A 22,350-nucleotide genomic window follows, 5' to 3' on the forward strand; every position below is an offset into this window, starting at 1 on the left:
TGGAAGAGGGTCTCACCCACGCTGCTCCTGGGCTGGGACCAGTAGGTCCTGCTGGCGCAGGGTAGCCAGAAGCTCTCCCACACACTCAAAGGGCCTGGGCTGGGACTGGGTCTAATTCATATTAATGTAGAATACTGGATAAAAAGATGGGCTTTGAAATCAGACTACTTGAATTTGAATTCCAACTTACTGTGTGATATATTTGTGTTTCCTTATGCTTTTTTGTAAAGTGAGGACAATTTGTAAGATAATTAGAATAATTATGGCTAGTAATCTGTGGCAAGAACTTAGATTACTACCTGTTACGGAAGTACCCAAATTAAGTTATATGCGTATTGTTGTTATTAATAACAGGAACTCTTGGTTTTCTTTCAGAATTGAGCACTTTGCCAAAATCTATAGTCAAAAAATTGGTATCAAAAAGGAAATTCTTTTGAAAACTCTGTGGGGAGATTATTATATAAATATGAAGGTTAAGAAGATTATGAAAGGCGATCAGGTAATGTATACATTTTGAGTATTGGTCTTAGAAAGCCTATACTGTAATATCTTTAGTACATGTATTTCAGCTGTAGGTTTTGTACTTTGAGTTCATGGAGAACTTTTTACTCCATATAATTGGGAAAGTCTTACCAGTTTTATGTGGAAGTATTACAAGTTATGTCCTATGGAGTCCTTAATCTTTTTAAATACATGGAGCAAGCTAGGGATGGTAGCATGTGCCTGTACATCTGGCTATTTAAGAGGCTAAGACAGGAGTTTGAAGCCAGTGTAGGCAATATGGTGAGACTGTATCACTGAAAAAGTAATACAGTACATAAATAACTTTTTTTTTTTTTTTTAAGAATACTAGAAGTTTCATGTCCTACCAATTTGATTTGAAACTCTCATTGCTATTTGTTTCTCAATAAAACTATGAGAAAAAAAAAATAATACTAGAAGTTTCAGGGTTTGGGCGCTTGATGGTATGTGTTTTGCATTTGCATTTGTATGCCTCCCTAGCCATGTCTTTTGTAGGTACTACTGTATGGTCTGCTGTCTTTTTGATCAGCATGTAGCGGTGAGGAGAGGTAAATTCCTTCTTTATCTCAGCCTTCTGTAGGTAGAGGTAATGTCAGACTGCTGTGAGCATGTAGCCTCAGGATGGCCTTCTTCCAGGGTCTCACTGCACAGATTGGACTCCTAGTGATTTCAGCCTCCCAAGTGCTGGGATTACAGGCCCGTGCCACCACCCCCAGTCTCAGTCACCATCTCAGCAAGCCCCAGGGGCAGGGCCAGCATCCAGCCCTGGCCACTGCACTCTGCCTAAGCAGGTGCTTTAGTCCTCTGAGCTATCTGGCCAGCCCAGGACACTTTTCTTAAAGATCTATTTTTTTATGTAAAATTCAAGATTATAATATGATTGCAAATCATACCCTTTTTCAGAAAGTATGAAGCCATAGGAGGGAAAAAAAAAATCAGAAGTCAACACTGGTAGTGATACGGTTTTAATGCCCCTTTTTTCTTGTGTCTTTTTTCCTTCTTTTTTGGGGGGTGGGAGTGGAGATTTTGAGACAAGGTCTCACTTTGTATAGTTCAGGGTGGTCTTGAGCTCACTTTGGAGTCCTGGCTAGCCTCAAACTTGTGATCATCTTCTGCCTTAGCTTCCAGAGTGCTGGGATTACAGGTGTGTGCCCCTATGCCTTGCCTTCCCTTCATCCTTTTATGCTAAATAGGTGCATCCTGCAGTTGAGATGATACTGATTATGTAATGTAGCTGCCCTTTTGCTTAGTATCACATAATGAGTGTCTACCATTGCTTTCAAAAGCTTTTTATAAACCGTTTATTTCAAACGGCGTGTGTGCAGCTGAGCAGGAAAGAGCATGGCTCGAGAGTCAGTTGCTTGTGTGAGTCTCAGTTCATTACTCATTGGCTCAGTGACCTTTGTCTTGATATTTCCATCTGTAAAATTGAGGTATTACTTAGAGTAGTTAGGAAGATTATATGAAATAATATAAATGCACTCTTTAGAGCAGCTTCTACTACAGAAGATACCCTGTTTTCTACTCTTTTTTAAGAAAAAATCCTATCATATGCGTAATTATTCTCCAGCAGTTGGACAATTTTTCTTGTTTTTATATTAATAGTAAAGCTATGATAGATGTCTTTGTGCATAGATTTTTGTGTCTTCATGATAGCTTTCTTAAAAGCAAGCATTGAGAGGCAACAACTTTGAATTTCCTAACACTCTACCATTGCCAGTATCTTCAGAAGGGATATATTGATTTATAGTCTCTCTCAGGTATTTGCAAGAGTTTTCCTAAGTATGCTCTGACAAGTAACTTTTTTCATAATTTGGTAAGGGGAATGGGAAGGCTGGGCGGGGGGTTGTTTTTTTTTTTTAATTTTCTTCTCTTTATGTCTTACTTTTCCCTTGTTACTAAGACAAAATATCCTACACCCAAGATTAAAGAAGGAAAGGCTTATTTAGCTCACATTTTATAGAGGTTTCGGTCTATAATCAGCTGACTCCAAGGCAGGGAGGCGGATGGCAGAGGAGCAACAGTTTGTGGCACCCACAAGGCAACAAAAGCAACAAGAGCAAAAAGGGAGGAGCATGAGAGAAGACTTTCTGTCCCTTATATGGTAGCACTGTGCAGGCAGCGTAGCACTCACACCCGTAATCTAAGCACTAGACCATAAATCAAATCGCAGACCCTAGATTTAGCTGCCTCTGAAATGCAGCCTCCTCCATGACTGCATGAGGCTTAAGAGGAACATCCAGACATAAGCCATAATACCTTGTAAACATTTTTCCATAAATTTAAGAACATTTCATATTTCCTCTAGCCTTAATTCCCACAGGTGGACACATGCAGGTGCCATGTAGCTCTTCAGTGGTAGTGATGGGTGCAGTAGCCACAGAGCTGCATCTGCCCAAAGCTCACATTGTGCTCAGTGCCCTTGTCCTCAGGGTGGGAGTGGAGAGGTACTAATGGGACCAAGTGCCGGCTTAGGATATTCATCCCACTATCTTCATCTTTACCATCAAGTAGCTGTTTCTGAATAGAAATGGGACATGAGGGGAGTGTAACAATTATGAACAAATATGTAAATGCCCAATTAATGTTCAGGAGCTTAAGACTGTATTTTTTTTTTTTTTAATATAGGCCAAAGGAAAGAAACCTTTATTTGTACAGTTGATCCTGGAAAATATATGGAGTTTATATGATGCTGTCTTGAAAAAGTAAGCCTGTTGTAAAATTGTTTATCTTTTGGTAACTTTGAACTGTATAATTTGCCTCACTTTCTGGTTGATGAGTCATGCTTCAGAAAGCTGAGACAGATGGAGGCTGTGGACAGAGCTAGTGTGCGTATCAGGCTTGGGAGTAATTTAAACTCAAGTAGATGATGGGGAGGTAGAGGATGGGGAGGAGGGGCAGAACAGTAAGATTTGAGGGGCAGAACAGTAAGATTTTGTAGAGTGCCGAGGTGATGATGTAGAGATGGGAAGAAAACCTGGGCCCTTTGTTTTTATAAACACAGTTTTAAGAAAGTCATTAAGATAGCAAAGGTGCTTGAAATCTAAAATCAATGAGGAACTTGGGAAATAACTTTTCTTGGTATAAGTGGAAAAGAAAGCTGGCATTTCTGCTTTCTCAGTTACTCCCAAGGTAAAAAAATAACTGTTCACCATCTTTTTTTATATATATAAAATACCTTACAAGTTTGCATAGCTTCAGGTGATTGTGGAATTGTGCTCAGGGGGAAGTTTTGAAGGGTACATCAGAAGCTCAGAGGCAGGGGAGTCATCACTGTGGCAGATTCCTGTCAGCCATTCTTAGCTTTTCTGAATGTATGTGTGTGTGTGTGTGTGTGTGTGTGTGTGTGTGCGGGGGGTCAAATATGTTAACTTTCTTTTCCCTCCTCATGGTTATCTGTGTATGCCTTTTCACCTCTCTAATCTTCACTACAGGGACAAAGAAAAAATTGAGAAAATAGTGACTTCTTTAGGATTAAAGATTGGAGCCCGAGAGGCCCGGCATTCAGACCCTAAGGTTCAGATCAACGCCATTTGCAGCCAGTGGCTGCCCATCTCCCATGCTGTTCTTTGTATCCTTTCTCTGTTTATAAAGAAATGTGTCTCGTAATACAGAGAGAAGCAGTGTTTACTTAGCAACAAAGTAATACTATGGAAATAACACATTCCAATCCAAAGTAAGACTTCTCAGTTTTGTTCTACCATAAGACTTGTATTTCATATTTTAAAAGTTAATACACTAATACTGATTAATGTTAATACTATTTGTTCTTAAAAAGACATTTTTGTTTAGTAAACATAAAAATATTTCCACTAAGAAGTTTATATAGATAGCAATTTAGGTGCTTCTGTTGAATAACTGGTTTTCTTTCCAGGGCACCTATATCTAAGCCAGGCTCTGTTCCCTTCACAAGATCCCTGGAACGCCAGGGAAGAGATGTATTGTAAGAATGCTGTCTGGAAAAAACTCAAAAAGAGAATAAAGAGCAGTTGAAAAATTAAAAAAAAAAAAAAAAAAAAAGAATGCTGTCTGGGAGCACCTTGAAATTGTGTGTATATTTTGAGATGAGATTCCTCAAGCCATTGGGTTTGGTCCTTAACAGCAGGCAGCCATGGTGTGCGAGAAACTGCCCAGTCCCCTGGACATTGCATCTGAGCGGGTAGAGAAGCTGCTGTGCACAGGATCACAAACATTCGACTCTCTTCCCCCTGAAACTCAAGCCCTGAAAGCAGGTGAGGCACAGATGGCTGTCTGTTCTCTGGACCACTCATTAATTCTTCACATCAGACTGTTCTAGAACAGTTTGCTGAATGCCAGTCTGCAAAATGGCCAATTTGCCACATGTTCACTTCCACAAATGACCATTGTGTTGCTTTTATTCCTCAAGTCCCAAGTTTCACTTTCACTACCACCATTTTGCTCAGCCCGTTCAGTGGGGGGCCAGTGACCTTGAGATTCTTCCCAGATCCCATTTCTTAATCATTAGGTTCCATCCTCTCAAACAGCCAGGATTGTGTTCTCTGAGTTGTGGCATCATGACCATAGCTGTGTTTGTAGAGACAGAGAAAAAGTGGTTCTGGGGCCCTTGTGAGGCCTCTTTGCACACATTACAGGTGCTCCTGTCCCCAGCTCTGAGGGTGATTTTTTCCCTCTCCATTGGCTCCTTAGCCCCTGCTCCCAGACCACTCCACTGCTGCTTGTCATGGGGTCGTCTTTTTGAGTCTCACTAACTCGCGGGCCACTTCTCATCCTGTGTGACCACACCGTTTGCCAGCATTTGACCCATTGGTGCCTCCCTCCTTCTTGGACTTCCCAGCTTCCAAATTCTTCTGCTCCCTCCTCCCTCTTGATCGCTTTTCTGGTGCTTAGTTGTGATCTCCTGTGGTGCTTCTCTGTCTGACTTGTTAACTTTGGGATGTCCTCAGCATTGTTCCATCTTTGGACCTCATCTCTTAACTGCAGTCATCCTGCTCATGGTCTCATCAAGTTAAAAGGCTTCAAATGACACAGAGATGTTCATAGTTTCCCACATCTGTGCCTGTGGTCCACACTTGCTCTCTCAGCTCCACACTTAGGGGTCAGATTGATATTATTCCATTTTCTGCGTGACTGTCTGAGAAACATCAACTTAAACTACAAAGCTGTCTTTTTATTTTATCCCCACATCTGATCCTTCTTCTGATTCCCATCTTGGGGCCTCCATCTTTTCCTTTGTTCCTTCTCCAAACCTTGGAGTCAAATGTGGCCCTTACATCCCCATGTCCAGGCTATCAGCAAATCCCACTTACAGTCCTATTGAAATACTGTACACCCAGAATAAAAGCACTTTCATCATTTCTGCATCTGCCTCCCTGGGCTGTGCAGCCACCATTGTGCACCTGGTTATCACAGCAGTATCTGTCAGTGTCTTTGCTGCTGCTCTGGGTTCCCTGTAGGTTGTGTCTTCTCAGTGTGCAGCCAGGGGTCCTGCGAACATGGAAGTCAGGGCATAAGTCCTCCATCACAGAGCCTTCTGTAGGTACTGCTGGTGAGAGTTAGAGGTATGTTAAACTTTCTGCAGTTTTTATTGTTGTTTAATGTTTGAGTTCTTACGCACAGATTATTTTGATAGGGGTGATTTTTTTTAAAAAAATCACATTTAGTTTTATGCCCCAGGCATAATTTTAAAATGTCCGTATGTTCATAAGAAATTGTGTTAAGCTTTATATATTTAGAATTGATGTTTGTATTTTTTTTTTAGAACAGGGTCTATAGGGTCTCACTATGTAGAAACTATGTAGAAACTCATAGTGATCCGCCTGTGTTCAGCCTCCCAAGAGCTGGGATTACAGGCATGCGCCACTATGCCCAGAGTCCAGGCTCAGTCACCTTCTCAGCACACCCTGGGGGCAGGGCTGGCGGAATATGGCAGTGATCAAACTCTGGCCACTGCATCTGCCTAAGCAGGTGCTTTTTTTTTTTTTTTTACCTCAACCCACAACCCTAACCCTAACCCTCAGCAGGCGCTTTTAGCCACTGAGCTATTTGGCCAGCCCTGATGTTTGTATCTTTATAGTACTAAGGCTTAGTTTCCTTATTTCTGTGAGGTTCTAGGAATTGAACACAGGGCTTTATGCATGCCAGACAAGCACTCCACTGCTAAGCTACAACTTTGACCCCAAAATCTTTATAAGAATTTGTGTTACTGTATTATAATACAATATTTTTGTCTGTTTTTAAACTTAATTTGTGAGGGATTGTAAAGGCTACTAAGTGTTACTTTAGCAAATTGCCTGTTGACTCTTGACTTTTGGTACCATCCTTTAATTGTGTCCCTTCTCTACTGGATGTAAGTGTGCACTTGGCCCCGCTCCATTGCTTCAGCTCCAGTGTGGGAGCCCCTCCAACCCAGCCGTCCTCCTCCGTCCCCTTGCTTTTCTTTTGTCATTTTTGCTAACTTCTGCTCTTACTCTGCTGCTCTGTGTTCTTTCCAAGCAATCATTCTAAGTGGGATTTTGGGCATAGTTGTGAAAAGTTATGTATAGATGATTTTATATTCTAAATATCTTAATTGTTTTCCAGAAATTTTTTATTTTTTAGTAACGGGAGAAAATGTGACATTTTTGCTTCCTGTTTGTTTAGCTTTTATGAAATGTGGAAGTGAAGATACTGCTCCAGTTATTATCTTTGTTTCCAAAATGTTTGCAGTTGATGCTAAGGCCTTGCCTCAGAATAAGCCAAGGTAAGGAATGGGAAAACTGGGCTGGACTAGAGAAATGGCCTGTGTTTACTGGGGGAGCTTGTGGGTGGAGGGCACAGATACTGCCCCCCCTTAGCTCAGCATTCGGCATCACTCTAGTTCCTCAGATAGCAAGCAGAGAATGCAGGTGTAGGTCCTTTGTGATACCCTTTAGGGGACAGCCGCTGACATCAGCTGTGGGGTACAGGCTGAGCTGATACAAGTCTGAAGGGTGGTAGTAGTAGCATAACAGCAGCTACCTTTATTGAGTATGTCATGCAAGGTATCCTCAGAGCCTGCTTTGTCTCATCTAATTCTGTTGGCCTCAGTGGAGACTGAATGTACGATCATCTCTGCTTATGGCTGTCTATAGGATGCACATGTGAGGGGCTTTATTTCTCGAATTGCTTGTCTTGGAGGATCTACCCGTTTTGTGTCATCTGTTTTTCCTCTGTGACCCTTCTGTCCCTCTTCTGCCTCTATTTGAGTTTAGGTCCTGATCCACTATGGTAGGAATTACTACAGCAAACTCTGAGCTGCATCTCCTGACCAGTGCTTAGTTCTAACAATCCGTTTATCACCCACCCTTTTGAGTGATCGTTGTAAGGCACAGCTGTGGAGATTTAGCTCCCCTGATTAAAAACCCCAAGTGATTCTTGTTGTCTTGAGTAACTTTGCCTGAAATGTGAAGTGTGCTGTTAGTGATGAGTCCAGTGGTACTCAGAGAAACAGTTTTCATTTAATTAGTTGTATTTATTTTGAATTGCATTCATGTGGAGGGTGGGGGCTGTAGCTCAGTAGCACAGTGCCTTCCTAGCAAGCATGAGATCATGAGCTTGATTCCTGGTACAAAAAAAACCAAAAAACAAAATTACATTCATGTGTACTGCTTTATATATTAAGTGATAAAACTTTTCTTCTTATACGATATGATTTTAAGTTTTAATGAAGTAAAAAATGTCCACTTACATAAAATGTCAAGTAAATAGTATGTAGTAGTAGCAGAAATTGTAAAGGTACTATGTGAGAGTGATTGAAGTTTTGGGTTTTGCAGCCTGTGAAATAAACTTGAACCATTTCATAACCTAAGTTCAAACCATATTTTAGCTAGTTTTGTGTTTCCCTGCTATTCTGTACTGTTCCCTCAGCAAATTCTTTATCTTTCTTTATGCTGTAAGTCCATCTTAAAAGGTCTCTATTGTTTGGCTTATCCTTCATGAGAAAGGTTGCATATTCAGTTTTAGTACCCTCATGGCTATAAAGGAGGGCTTCAGTAATTTTGTTCTGAGGGTAAATGAAGAAATGGAAAAAGAGCGAATGAGAGACTGACTGAACAGGTCAGCAAATGAGTTGCTGAATTATTGAATTAAGCGCATATTTGACTGAGTGAGTATCAAATTATATATCTTGGTTCTTTCCAGCTAATACTTCATTGTGGTATATATTGTAGGAATTTTTTTTTAATATTCTGACATATTTGATTTTTTTGGTCACTGGAACTGTTCCAGAGATTCTCTCAGAACCCTAGAGAATAATAGAGAATTGGAAAGCATACACCTGAGATTCCAAGTACGTGTATTTATACCCAAAATACTTTTCGCCATCTTTCATTCTCATTTTGAAGAATAGTAGTATTAAGCCTCTGCTATTAGTTATATTTTCTATGGATGTGTTTTTTACAGCTTTAACATGTTTTTAGTAATTTAGTATACTTCTGGTGGTGCAGTTCTACAAGGTGGTTTTATTGATTTTTATGTTCTACTTAACATTAATTTTGAGAAGTGTTTTATATAACAGTGCATTATTTTGTTATGATTTTAAGATAGGAATGTCGTCATTACTTTTTTTTTAACCTTCTATCTTATTTTCTTTTTGTATGTTTTCCTACTTTTAAAATTTGGAGGGATACATACTGAAAGTTGGTGTGATAGCATTTTCTTTCTACTATATAAGATATACTAAGCTAGGGAAAACTGAGTTTTATTTCCTTTAGCAAAGATTTTGTAATGATATGTGCTGAGGAGACACGTGAAGCAAGAAATGGGGTGATTGTAAGTGTAGAGCCACAAAGGCCTGTCTTGATGTGGTAAAGGGCTGTCCTTGCCTCGCAGCTCAGCTGTGCCAATTGCTGTGGTGAAGCACCTCTGGGTGTGGGGGGCTGTCCTGTGCTTGCAGGTGCTCTCTGAGCCGCAACACTGCTGTGCTAATTTTTTTAATTAATTTCATTATTTTTATTTTTTTTAAAGAATACAAAATAGTGATAGAAAAACAGCATTAGAAACAGCACAAAATTTCACTAAATAGTAATAGTAATTCAACAATGGTTGCTGTATGGCATGATGTTATCTTCAAGTTAGTTGTTGAGGTTACCAGATACAAAACAAACGTGCAAGATTGGCTTAAAGAAAAAACAAAATAAAACAGTAACAAAAAGTTGTAAGAAAATAAAAAGAAAAAAATTAAGTATTAACTGGTCCTTTCAATGGCCAGCAGAAATCAGCAGTACAGTTATCTAAACTATTCTGCATATGTACCTAAATATATCTTTTTCATTTCTTTTGTTTGTCCTTTTCCTCATCCCAGTTTTTTCTTCCCATTGAACAAATTTACCCATGTTTAGAGCAGCACAGTTTGTCATAGCTAGATCTTGGAAGCAACCCAAATGCCTGTCAGCTGAGGAATGGATAAAAAAGATGCGGTATTTTTACACAAGGGAGTATTGATATTCAGCTATCAAAAGAGATAAATCTGAGGCTTTTGTAAGTCAGGGGATGCAGCTAGAGACTATATTGGTAAGCGAAGTAAATCACATCCACACGTGCAAACATTGTATTATCTTGCTAGTGTGAGAAACTGAAATTAATTTCATTTATACTATATATATATATATATATACCTTCATCATATGGAATTTATACCTATACCCGACATATTTTCATTCTTTTTTCCCCTTCCTCTCCTCCCTTCAGCCCCTTTCCCTCTTTATTTACAGAAGCTTTTTTCTATTTTTCCCTTTCTATACTTTTCCTTCCCACCCCCTCCTTAGTTTCCCTTCCCATTTGCATATTTTCTTCCTATTTTATAATACTTATTACACATTTTGATCCTTAATTACACTTTGTTTCTCACACGAGTTTCTTTTTTTTTTATTTTATTGAGAAACATAACAATGAGATAGTTTCAAAACCGATTAATAGGACAGTTTCAATAATTAATACATTGCATATTGTCATCTTCTTAGTGATTATTCATAGTACAAGATGCAGACATGATATCCTGTCCAAATACTATTAGTACAAACCTTTCTTCTCATTGAATTAAGAGAAAGTAGCTGTATGTCTATCCTAACTATTTTGTATATACAGATACAAAATGGTCCTTCCTTTGTATCCCCTTTTTTATTTAGTTTTGTTAGAGAGGAGTATTTCATTGCCATTTAAATATTGTAGATGCGAGAATTCAGCAAAATAATCCAATATAGTCCAGTAGTCCATAATAGTAGTGGGTTGTCTGTAGGACTGGCAATGTCAGAAGTTGTTGATTTGAGCCTTTCACAGCTTAGCATATTAATATGGCTTTACTTTTTTATACTTCGTTTTTATACTTTTCTGCTGGATGGGTAAGACCAAGATAAAGCAAGACCTATATAACAAGAAATGTATCTTTTGTATCTGATAAGGTCAGTCAAGTCCCCTGATTTATCCTGTTACCCTGTACCACAGTTTGCAGATCCTTTGTGTCAGCCATGTGAAAATGAGTCACAGCCATTGCTTGACCAATTTGTTCTCTGTAAACTGAAATTCTTTTTTTTTTTTTTCAGTACCAGGGATTGAACTCAGAACCTTGCACTTTACAGGCAAGCGCTTATTCTACTGAGCTATCTCTCCAGCAAACTAAACCAATTTTTATTGTTGTTTTTTTGCAGAACTGGGGATTGAACTCAGTTCCTTTCGCTTGCCAGGGCTTATTCCACTGAGCCATCTCCCCAGTCCTCACACAAGAGTTTCTTACACGTGTCTTTTATCTCACTTGTTTTAAGGTGCATCCATTTACTGAGAAATGTCTACAGTTTACCTTTATAGCTGGAGACATTTACTAAAGAAACCACATCTTTATCCACTCATTGGTTCATGGGCATTTGTGCGTTTTCCAGCATTTATCTATTACAGACTGTGCTGCTATAAGCACAGGTGTACATATATTGCTGTGCTATCATGTTTTAAGGTACCAAGGAAGGGAGGGGGGCTGGGGAAATTGCCCAGTAGAGTAAGTGCTTGCCTGACAAACACAAGAGCCTGAGTTCAATCCCCAGTTCTGCCAAAAGAAAAAGGAAATAGCTGGTTAACGTGGACCACATGGACCCTCTAAGTCCTAGGGTTGTTTTTGTTTTTGTTTTTGTTTCTGTTTTTGTTTTTGCCTGGGACAGGGTGTGGATTTACTGGAAATTGAACTCAGGACCTCATGTTTGCTGTGCAGGCACTGAGCCACTGAGCTGTACCCTGGCTCTACTCATAGTTTTGTGAGGAATCTCAACACTGATTTCCATAATATACCAGTCTGCATTCCCACCAACAGTGGGGACAGGTTGTTTTTTCTCCACAGCCCTGCAGGTAGTTGTTATTGGTTGATTTCTTGATAACTGTTCTTTCTGGAATGAGACGGAATCTCAGCATTATTTTAATTTGCATCTCTTGACCAGTGCTGCTGAACATTTTTTCAAATATTTATTTACCATTTCTACTTTTCCTTTGCTGAGGAATGGATAAAAAAGATATGGTATTTTTACACAATGGAGTATCATCTGAGAAAAGTCTGTTCATTTATTTGTCCATTTTGGATTGGTCTTTAAATGTGGTGGGTATGATTTTTTGGGGGAGGGGATTCTTTATATAGTCAAGATATTAGTCCTTTGAGGAGCAGCTATCAAAGATAAGGGTGCTGAGTGTGTTTGGAGTTGTTTCTGCATCTTTTAATCTATTGGGTGTGGGTTTTGCCAGTACCATGCTAGATTTTTTTGTTCGGGTTGTGTGTGTGTGTGTGTGTGTGTGTGTGTGTGTGTGTTTGTCTTTGTCTTTTTGAGACAGGGTTATACTGTGTAATTCAGACTGACCTCAAACTTTCAGTGATCCTCCTTCCTCCCAAGAGCTAGGGTTACAGGCATGCATCACCATGCCAGGCTGTCATGCTTTTTTTTTTTTTTTTTTTGGTACCAGGGTTCAAATTTGGGACTTTTACATTTTCCAGGCAGGCACTTATGTTGCTGAGCTATATCCATGGCCCTACCATGATGTTTTTAATCAGAGAAGCTTGGCAGTATAATTTTATATTGGAAATCGTGATGCCTTTGCCTTGCTTTTGTTGCCTAGAATTTCTTTTGCTATTCTAGGTCTCTCCTGGTTCCAAAGAAATGTTAGGATTGATTTTTCTAATTCTGTGAGGTATGCTGATGGTATTTTGATGGGTATTGTATTAAATCTGTATAAACATTTTGAGAGTGGCCATTTTCACTATGTTGGTTCTTACTACCCAAGAGCAAGGGATATCTTTTCATTTTCTGATATCCTCTTCAATTTCCTTTTTCAGAATAATGTAGTTTTGAATTTTGAGATTTTTTTTTCCTTTCTGAGATTGATTCATATATATTTCATTTCTTTTAGCACTATTATGAAAGGTTTTATTTCCTCAATTTCTCAGTGAGTTTGTTACTTGTGTACAGGAGTGCTATTGATTTTTGAGTGTTGACTTTGTATCTAACTATGTGACTGAATTTAGTTATTAAATCTAGAAGTCTTTTAGTGGTATTTTTGGGATCTTCTATGTAGAGTATTATGTCATCTTCAAATAGTAATAATTTAACTTCTTCCTTTCCTATCTTTGTTCCTTTTTTTTCTTTTGTCTAATTGCTCTGGCTAATGTTTCTAGAACTATATTGAATAGGAGTGGTGATAGTGGGCATCTTTGTCTTGTTCCTGATTTAGGAATAAGAGTGAAAGCTTTAGAGTGAAAGTTTTCTGCTTTTGTCCATGTAGTGTGATGGTGGCTGATGGTTTGTCATAGATGTCTTTTATTAGATAGAGGTAAAGAGTGTCTATTCCAGTTTTCAGTAGGATTTTTATCATGAGTGGGTGTTGGACTTTGTCATATGCTTTTTCTGTGTTTATTGAGATGATAATGTGATTTTTGGTTCTGGCTCTGTTGATAGGATAGAATGCACTTACTATTTGCACATGTAGAGCCATCCCTGCATCCTTGAGATGAATCCTACTTGGTACATTAGCTTTTTTTATTTGTTGCAGTCTGTTTGCCAGTATCTTAACTGAGAGTTTTTGCATCTATGCTTGTTAAAGAGATTGGTTTGTAGTTTTGTATTTTGGTTGGATCCTTCTCTGGCTTTGGTATTAGAGTAATACTTGCTTCTCAGAATGAGAGTTTTATTTTCCTTTCAATTTCATTAAAGATCTTGAGAAGTAATGGCATTAGAACTCTAAATTTTTTATTCAGTTCAGCAGTGAATCTATCAAGACCTGAGCTTTTTTTTGTTGGTGGGAGGGCTTTAATTAGATCTTCAATTTCATTAACTGATACAGTTTTACTTAAAATTTTTATATCTTCATGACTCAGCTTTGGCACTTCATATGGGTCTAGAAATCTTTTCATCTCTCCTGTGTTTTCTGTTTTATTTGATAAAGCTTCTTGAAGTAGGTATTGAACATCTTGGATTTCCCCAAACTCCACTGTGATTTCACATTTTTCATTCTTAATTCCATGAATTTGATAAGATTTTTTTTTTACATGTTGGCTATGGCTTTGTTAATTTTACGTAATTTTTCAAAGAACCTGCTCTGCATTTCTTTGATTCTTTGTATTGTTTTCTTAGTCTCCATTCCATTAATTTCCACTCTGATCTTCCCTTGTGTGATTTTTGTGTTTGACTTGTTCTTTTTCTAGAAGCATGAGGTTCAGCATTAGGTTTTTTATTTGAGTGCGCTCATTTTTTCTGATATGGTTATTCACCACTATAATTCTCCCTAGGACTGCTTTTATTGTGTCCTATAAGTTCAGGTATATTGTATTAACATTATTGTTTAATTGTAGGAACAAATTTTTTATTTAATTTCATCTGTGACACATTGTTCAGCAGGGTATTAATATCTATGTTTGTGGTTTCTTTTGCCAGTGATTTCCTATTTTATTGCACTAAGGTTTGGTAATATTCATGGAATAATTTCAGTTCTTTTGCATTTACTGAAACATGTACTATGAGCTAGTATGTGATTTATTTTGGAGAAAGTCTTGTATGCAGCTGAGAATAATGTGTATTCTGATATGGAATGGAACATTCTGTAGACATCGCCTAGGTCCATTTGTTCAAAAATTTGGTTCAGTTCTGATATCTTTTATTTTGCTTTGTCTAGATGATCTGTCTGTAACAGTGGGGTATTGAGGTCCTCCATTATAGTTGGGTTAGTGTTTATTTGATTTCTCATGTCTGTTAATATTTTTTTTGTATAGTTGTGTTGCTGGTATTTGTTGCATCTGTATGTATGATTGCTATCTCTTCCTATTGGATTGTTTCCTTAACAAGGATGTAGTGACCTTTGGCTTAAAACCCACTTTGTTTGTAAATAAAATAGCTACACCTGCTTTTTACTGGGTTGATTTCTGTTGTGTGTTGTATTGTTTTCCATCCTTTGGCTTTCAGTCTCTGAATATCTTTTTGAGGTAAATATGTTTTTTGTTTGTTGGATCTTATTTTCATATTGTTGGATCATGTTTCTTGATCCATTCCACTAAGGTGTTTGTCTTGAGGTGAATTAAGACCCTGTGCTTTGATGATTATAATTGGTATGTATTGTCTTATCTTTGTCATATTTTTTGCTGTTGGTTTCTTTTCTTTCCTCTTTAATTACTTGACTTGGCCTATGGATTCATTGTTTTGGTATTCATGCAATTGTAGTCTTTGTTGTTTCTTTCTAGAATGTCCTTGAGAACATTTTGGAGTGCTGGTTTGATGCGTATACGTTTCTTCAGGTGTTCTTTGTCATGAAAGTATCATATTTCTCCATTAATTTTGAAAGATAGTTTTGCAGCATACCTCGATCTGGATTGGAGTCATTCTCCTTTAGGGCTTAAGATAACCTTTCTCCAAGATCTCCTTAACTTTTAAGGGTTTGTGTTGAGAAGTGTTACATAATTCTGATGGACTTTCATGTGTAGGTGATTTGTTTCTCTAACATTTTTTAATATTCTGTTCTTGTATTGACTTTCTGGACTCCCATTACATGCTTTGTGGTAGATTTTTTTGAGCATGGCTACTTGGAGTTCTATATGCCTTACATCTGGATGTCAATTGTTTTTCCATACTTGGGAACTTTTCCGCCATTACTACAGTAGTAGCACAATCTCCTACTTTTTCATTGACTCTGATCAGTGTTATTTTTCTTTGTATGATCTAGCAGCTGTTGGATTAATTTTTCCTGTTCCCTTGTATTGTTAAGAAATCTTTTTATTCATGATCACTAACCACAATCCTGTCTTCCATGTCTGGTATTCTGTTCTCACATTGGTTCATTCTGCTACTATACTTTCATTAGACTTTCTAATCTGGATATCTGATTGAATGTATCTCATGGATTCCATTACTTTTGTATGCTGGACATTCCTGGTTTCCATCATTTTCCTAAGCTCCTTTTTTAATCTGTATCTTCTCTAGATTCACTAGTCATGCCCTTCATTATGGTCATCTCTGAAATAATCTGAGCAGTTATTTCTGATTTGACTTGGAGAACCTCATTCATTTGGTTTGTTACATCCACTGATACCACCTCAGAGAGTCCAGGTATGTGGCTTTTGTTTCTCCTCATTGCCTCCTGGGTTTACTTGTAGTAAGCTGGAAGTTTGGCATTTCCTTTTAAGTGTCTTCTCATTTTCTATTTTTTTGATTTTTTTATTTAATTCCTGGACTGATGCTTGTAAATTGCTTAAGGCAAATACTAGCTTTATTGATGCTATTTAATACCCTTAGGAAATAACTACTTCTTGGAGTTGTCTTCCAGGTATATTGGCTTTTGGGTTTTGGATGTATTGCAAAATCCTGCCCCTTCAGGTCATTGGGAATAAGAAGTAGCTACTTACCTATTTCACATAGTCCCTAGTGGTTTGACACTGGCATATAGTATTACATATGATCAGAACAACTGATTATAACAGTTGTGTCACTTTGGCTAAAGTGATACAATCAGCAATAACAACAGCATCAAACACAGCCTAGAATATTACAAACCATGATAACTGTATATATATTACCTAATCAGGTGTATACGGTAAATATCCTCTCAGTATGGTGATTTTACCCCCAAGGGAGAAAATTTAAAAAGGGTTAGGGGGAAGAGAAATAGAAGAAGAAGAAGGGACTAGATGCAAGAATGGAGGACAGAGGAAGGTTATGCAAGGTTTTGGAACTGATGAAGAAAACAGGAGGGAAAGAGGAGGAAGAAAGAGAAACAAGTATAAAACATAAACCAGAAACTGTTCTTATATAAAAACAAGAACAAGCAATCAAGAAAAAGAAAAAATAGAAACAGATTTAAATGAAAAAGCAAAGAAAGAAACAAAAGAAAAATTGCACCACAGGCAGTATTTCTGCTGTCACTGGTTGACAGAGTGGGCAGATAGAGCCCAGATCTGTGGTGATTGATTCCAGCAAGCCAGCAGAATTATGCAGATGTTGATCATCCCAGCAAACCTGGGCCCTTAGTGCCACTAAAGTCTAGACTGCTTTTCATTTCTGGCTGTGAGCCTGGGACATGAGTGTTTCAGCCCACTACACTCCAGGTGCCTCCATCCAGCTGAATTAGGCTGCCTGCTGGCTTGAACTTGGCTCCTTGATCCCCCTGCTGGCCTGAACTCAGCCTCTGCCTCACGGTGAGATGGAGCTGCTAGATGGAGTCAGCCTGTAGCTGCTCTGTGTCCTGAGTTCATTTGGGTCCTTTCCAAAATGGCTGCCCACCAATTGCTCTCTCCTGGGGGACATCTGAACCCAAATAACTCACCAGCCACTGCAGTCTTTGGCATCTACTGCTCTGATCCACTCATGCATTTCTCTGTGTAGGCCTCTCTGTCACCAGTAATCACCATGCACCTGCAGATTTAAGCCACCCTCCTTCCCTCTAGTCAGGGCTCAGGGCAAAAGCACTGCTTGCCACCTCCTTCTTCTGCATTGAGGTCCCTCTATTACTCTCCCTGTGGAGTCTGATTTTTGCTTCATATCTTTGCTGAGTCCCAGGGACCCACTTTACTCTTCCATCTCTTCCTCGTATTGCTGTATTCCAGCTTCTGGATAACAAATCTCAAAGGGGGTGTTTTCTGTTTTTTACCAATTCCATCATCTTCTAGGAGTCCACTGAAGCATTTTTTTAAGGCAGGGTTTTGATCTGTAGTTTGACCTGGGCTTGAACTCTCTATATGCCTGTTTTAATTAGTAAGCTCTGTTTTCTTCATTTAATTACTTGCTTACTTACTGTTATTTTATTGTATCTTTATGAGTGAAATGCTCTTTGCATTTGCAGGTAAATTTTGGGGTGAACTTAGGCATCCTCCTGTGCCCATTTATACATGCCCCACTAGAGCTTTGATAGCAACTGCAGAGAAATAGAATTTTCTTGATAGAAAATTGACATTATTATACCACTGAGAATTCCAGTGTATGGATGAGGTGTATTTTTCATTTATTTAGATCTTCTTTATATCAATAATATTTTAGCATTTTTGTAGCTAGTATTCATACACATCTTTATTGGAAGTATTTTTAGCTATTAGTTTTAATGTAATTAACATATTTCTGTAAACTTTCATTTTCTATTAAACTGTTTCTGATATTTAGTATTATAATTTGATTTCTGTACATTGATCTTATAGTCAGTTATTTTCTTAATTCACTTCTAATATTTCATTCACATTCTTTGATGTTTCTGTGTAGCTTTAAATGATGACAAGTCTTGTTACCCTGGCTAGGGCCTCCTGCACATGATTTAGGAGTGGTGGTGATACATTCTTCCCTCCTTTCCTGTTTTTCAGAAAAAGCATTTAATAGTGTATTTCTCTGCAGATGCTTCCTTCTTCAGAAATGTCAAATTCTCAGCAGGGAGATAGCAGCAAATAAAGAAACAACCTTCTTTTGAAATCGGAGCCCTACAAATGCCAGTGCTTTGTTAGTCTGTTTGTTTTCCCTAAATTCAGTCAGCTTTCTTAGTAGTTTTCAGTAAGAGTCATTGGTCAGGAAACACTCCCATCAGCCACTGCTGGAAACACAGCCTACCCCTTTCAAGCAGCACTCTGCTAATATTCACCTGGCTTATTACTAAATAGGATTGGGTCTCAAGAGGAAAACATCAGCTTGATATGATTGCTTGAAAGTATCTCTTCTGTACTATTTTATCCCTGGACATTCTTTGTAGGAATCATTTGAATAATAGGAAAAAATACAATGTTAACTCTTTTTTTCTCCTGGAAATTGAACTCAGGGCCTGTGCACTGAGTGACACCCCTCAGCCCTTTTTGGTTTTATTGTTGTTGTTTGTTTGTTTATTTTTTTTGAGACAAAATCTCACTAAGTTATCCAGGCTGGGCTTGAAACTTGCCATCCTCCTGCCTCAGCCTCCCAGACTACTGGGATTGCAGGTATGTACCCTGACATAGCTAATGTTAACTTCTTAGGAAGAGCTTGGCATAAGCTCATGTCAAGTCTCCTCCATCTTATAAGTAATAATGATTAGAACAGTAAATAATTGTGCTTTAGTAAACTATTATTATATTCTTGTTACACTGTTGGTTATACCAAAAACAATTCTGCAATGAAAAAAAAAAAGTACTGTTAAGTAGTGTTTCATTTTGACATGAGGGGAAGTTAAGGAGCCTTAGAAAAAATAGCTAGTATGCTCTAGGTCATTATAAATGTTTAAGTTATCTTATTGCAGTAAAAGACAAGGTCACAGCTGTAACCTAAGGACCTCCCACTAGGCCCGCCCTCCTAAAGGCATGTTGCACCTCCCAGCAGCTCCATTACACAGAGACTTGCAGGAGACAGGCAAGTCACACTTAGACTGTAGCACTTTGCTTTTTATGATTCTAATTTTATTAATTTTTTAACCAATAAATTAAAACATGCTATGAATGCCACTGCCAAGTGCCATCCAACAGAAAGGTAAGCTGCTCATGAAAACATGGTCTGTCCTCATGCACCCATGAGTCAGAATGACCAAGAAAGGTAAATGCTTTTAATTGATTCAAGACATTGAGGCAGCCACAACAGTGTTAATTAAAGACACCAAAGAAAGAGGACTTCCAGAACTGCTTCAGAAAGTTTGAAAAATAGTGAATAGGTGTGTTTGTAGTGAAAGGTTATCAGACAAAATACCCAATGCCTGAGTTAAAGGGGGAAAGATTTACTTGGCTCACAGCTTGTAGAGCTTTCAGTTCATAGTTGATGACTCCAAAGCAGAGTGGCATGACGGGGGGCATTGGAGACAGAAGGCAGCAAGCAACAAGCAAGGACAGAGTCTTCTCTGTCTCTTTATATTGTATCCAGGCTATCTACCACATTCGGAGCAGTTATCATGCGCACCCAGTGTGGGGTATCTTAATCCTACCCAGAAATATGCCACACCAATCAGTGGACTAAAGCCCCGCCTGTATCCTCCCAAGGCCTTGTGGGGACGTTTAGACACAGACCGTAATGGCAAATATTTTGAGGGGAGTTAATGACAACATTCACTGTGTTTTTCGATCATGCCTATATTTGAATCCAGGCCTGTCAAGCTTTAAAGCCTAAGGTATTTGACCTAACTCTGCCCCTCAGTCATCCTGTATAGCTCTCCAGTGTCCACACCTAAGTCTAGCAGGCAGCCATCCAACCTGTCTGCCCTTTTTGATAGAATCTAGGGCTTTTCTTTTAATATTCTGAACTACAATTGCATTTCAGAAATTTCTGTTAAAGCAAACTGTTGAATTCTTAACCTGGTAAGTAACATTTAGTTTAGTGTTTTTCAGGTATTCCTTGTCCCCACCATCCCTGAGTCTGTGTTGTTTTTGCTGCCTTCTTGGAGACAAATAAACTTCGCCATCTTCAAACAAATGCCACTTTCCATACTGTTCTCTTGCTCTCCATAACCTATTCATTGTCTGCCAGGGTAGTTAACCTTGACTGCACCCGACCCGTCTTGCAGCCTTTTCTTGGACATCTCCTACCCATTGGTCAGTGTCACGAAGACCACAGTATGAGCACTGTGTGCAGAATCCTGAAGGTGGATGGTTTGGTGTTCTTGCATCTTCCTTCTGCTTCCATTTGCATATCCAGTTAACATCATCACTTATGGCCTCCTTCATCTTTAGTTTAATATTCATCTCTTCAGGAAGTAGCCTCTGCAGTGTTTGTGCTATAGTAAAAGATAAAGCATGGGTAATTCCTTACCAGTAAAGCCTCATTTTCTAGCAAAGAAATTCCTCTTTGTTCTCAATAAATACTGGGTAACAGGGTATTTTATATGAATCCTTGTTGATTGTTCTTCTGATTGCTGTGTCTCCCTCTGCAGTTACTCTGGTCCTCACAACAGTACTTGGAACATACTGGGTGTTGGCTAGATGGGTGGGTAACTACAGCATGCCAGCAAGCACCTGTGCATGTGACACCAGCTAATAACTATAAAGGGTGATTTATTCCTGTGCTTATCGTGAACTTAGGCGAAGATTTCATGTATGAGATGAAAAATATACTGCTTTTGTAAAAAAGCTAAAGTGAAGTTATATTTACTTAGGATACTGATTTTATTATCTTTAATTCCTTCTAAAGGCAGTGTATAACTTGGCAATAATGAGAATAAACAGATCTTCATTAATAGCTGTATGAGTTTGGGTTAAGTCACTTACATTTGTAAAATAGTGTTGTACCAAGTATTTAACTGTTGTGATAAATACATGTTACGCTATGAATCAGCAAGGAGTCCGTTGGAAGAAACTTTTTCTCGAGATGCTGACATGCGCCTTACATAATCCCTACTCCCTGCTCTAATAATAGTGTTACTATGTATTTTAATTCATACTTTTCAGCATGAAAATGAATTTCTAGCAAAAGTTTAAAATAAAGATTCCAGTGATTGTGGGAAGTGTTTATCCTGGAGACCAGGATGGGGAGGGCAGGCAGTCATGCAGGTGATGCTAAGGGAAGGGAGGAAGTAGGTGTGTTAGCTGCCTGCCCCAGAAGACAGGATGATGATCCTGAGAGAGCTGCGAGTCTCTTGTGTTTGACATTTGGAGCTCTTATAAAGAGTGTCTTGTCCTTGATGTGGTATTTGATTCTTTGTTGTGGTACTAGGAACTGAACCCAAGGCCTTTGCACCAAGCTACATCCCTAGCTGTTTTTTCATTTTGAGACCATATCTTGCTGAGTTGCCCAGGCTTAGCTTGAGCTTGTGATCCTCCTGCCTCAGCCTCCCAGAATTCTGTGTTGACAGGTGTGTTCAACCACACCAGTGGTTTTGATATCAAAGGATAATGTCCCCTAAACCCAGTCTCAAGGGTTAGTCATCCGAGGATCTGTGACCTGAATGGGTTAGGTCTTGGTGAGCTGACTGCCAAAACTCAGCCTCCATTTAGAGGGCAGGTCACAGGAAGTCTGCAGGGTAGCAGACTTTGGCTGGCTGGTAAGCATCGAGAGGGTAGTAGTGGGCAGTTAGTGAAATAAGTCACCCTCTATGCTAGTCCATATGAAGTGGAAAGGGGAAGGTGTCTCAAAGCAGTTGGCATGATGGGCTCCACAAGTTTGTGACTGTTCAGGTGGGTTAGCAATGCTCATGGGAATGCTGACTGAAGTAACTTCCAGTCCTCAGGGAAGGGGAATGTCATGTGGCAAGGTGAGACTGTGAGCTTGTGTTATCAAGATAGTAGAGTGAAACAGGACAGCATGTAGTGCAGTCAGGGGTTGAAACATGAAGTAGAACCAGGGTGAGCCTGCATGTCTGGATGCTGAGCCCCAAGGTCTAGTGCTAGAGATGCTCAGAGGCTACTGCCTTTAGCACAGGCATTGGGCTTTCTTTTCTATTGGGGTTGACTATACA

General features: G+C 38.9%; 1 protein-coding gene across 1 annotated transcript in view; it reads left to right on the forward strand.

The window, feature by feature from the left end:
- Window positions 1–22,350, forward strand: part of Efl1 (elongation factor like GTPase 1) — a 150,699-nt gene that overhangs the window by 34,055 nt on the left and 94,294 nt on the right. The window contains 5 exon segments of the mRNA XM_023710847.1: window positions 376–499; window positions 3,151–3,227; window positions 3,957–4,093; window positions 4,632–4,754; window positions 7,144–7,243. Of these exon segments, the coding sequence (XP_023566615.1) occupies window positions 376–499; window positions 3,151–3,227; window positions 3,957–4,093; window positions 4,632–4,754; window positions 7,144–7,243 (561 nt within the window).

Source organism: Octodon degus, unplaced genomic scaffold, assembly GCF_000260255.1.
Source record: "Octodon degus isolate 3935 unplaced genomic scaffold, OctDeg1.0 scaffold00002, whole genome shotgun sequence".
Lineage (NCBI taxonomy): Eukaryota > Metazoa > Chordata > Mammalia > Rodentia > Octodontidae > Octodon > Octodon degus.